Source organism: Engraulis encrasicolus, chromosome 9 (assembly GCF_034702125.1).
Source record: "Engraulis encrasicolus isolate BLACKSEA-1 chromosome 9, IST_EnEncr_1.0, whole genome shotgun sequence".
Taxonomy (NCBI): domain Eukaryota; kingdom Metazoa; phylum Chordata; class Actinopteri; order Clupeiformes; family Engraulidae; genus Engraulis; species Engraulis encrasicolus.
Genome location: NC_085865.1, coordinates 41747915 through 41749127, shown reverse-complemented (window position 1 = coordinate 41749127; position 1213 = coordinate 41747915). Strand labels below are relative to the sequence as shown.

Genomic DNA, 1213 nt, shown 5'->3' with positions numbered 1-1213 from the left:
AGTGACTTGCGAATGCGACCTACCACTTTCGGGGGATAACCGGCGGGATAACTTCGGCTGTATCGGCCCATGTTCAAACGATTAAAATTACAAATATATATATAATTCAGAACTTAATTCACACCATGCACAGTCGCAATCATTTGGAAACGCACACGTTATGCTAACTTAACGGCATTTTTCCTCATGAGAGGTGCTCATAAGCTCCTCATAAGAATTGAAAGTCAACATCAATAGGACGTCAAGATTAAATACCACGAAGGAAGACGAAAATCACAATGTACTATTTATGAAGTGATAATAAGACATTTCTACCGTTTAAGCTTCAACTTACCTTGATGGAGGAGACACAGGATGACTCCAGCGGTTATCGCAGCAGAAGGCATGATTCACAACGGAGAGGTCCTCTTCTCAGCCTAAACTCTTTCAAACTGATAGAAATGTGAAGTTACCGCAGTCTACAAACTAATTCACTCGGTCAGGTGTCTGTCTGACTCGCAGGTTAGTCTTGATTTCTTTCGGTCGGTGTTCACAGATGTGTTCGTGTCGTGTCAGCACATGCTCCGGATCTATGCCCACCTGCAGCAGTAAAGAGTAAAGTGAAGAGAGAGAATAGGCGCGGGGAGGGTGCGAAAGGAGAGGGAGAAGGGGGAGGAGGGGGTGGGGGGTTGCAGAAAAAACCGCCCCGAACACACCCAACCCCGGACCCCACCACACTCTCTCTCACCCCACCCCACCCCACCCCACCCGACCCTGGGACAAAGCTATCGATTCGGAACGAAAGTTCCCAGCCTTCCCTTCTTGTATAATTATTGTAATGGCCTCGTTTCAGTGTTTCAGAGTGAAAGTAGACATGTCAGGCTGGTTTGCCCGAGCAGTTTGATAAAGATTAGCTAAATCGGTATGCGCCTGCTACACACCTGATGCTCCCTCTCTTTAACCAACATGTGAGCTTCAGTGAACGCTGACGTGACAGTGAGTTGGGGTTTTGCTGTTGGATATCCTGCACATCTTTACAGTTTTCCTCATTTGTTTAAAAAAATGTGTGTGTTGAGCCTAGTGGTGCTATATTATTCAATAACACCGTCTCTGGAGTCTGGACCTGCAGGCTAGGCAGCAGATCCTGAATGTATGAGAACGAATGGGGAACAAGTGCTGTGCAGGCTACTGTGTAGCCATAATGGAAATCTGCCTTTTTATGCAGTGCAGTGTT

The 1213-nt window shown here is 46.5% G+C and overlaps 1 protein-coding gene across 1 annotated transcript in view; it reads right to left on the bottom strand.

Annotated features, from left to right (window-relative positions):
* LOC134455827 (CD166 antigen homolog) overlaps nucleotides 1-580 on the bottom strand; it is a 35587-nt gene extending 35007 nt beyond the window's left edge. The window contains exon 1 of the mRNA XM_063207167.1: nucleotides 335-580. Within this exon, the coding sequence (XP_063063237.1) occupies nucleotides 335-386 (52 nt within the window). The 5' untranslated portion in view covers nucleotides 387-580. The remainder of the gene's footprint in view (nucleotides 1-334) is intronic.
* Nucleotides 581-1213: the final 633 nt, after the last annotated feature.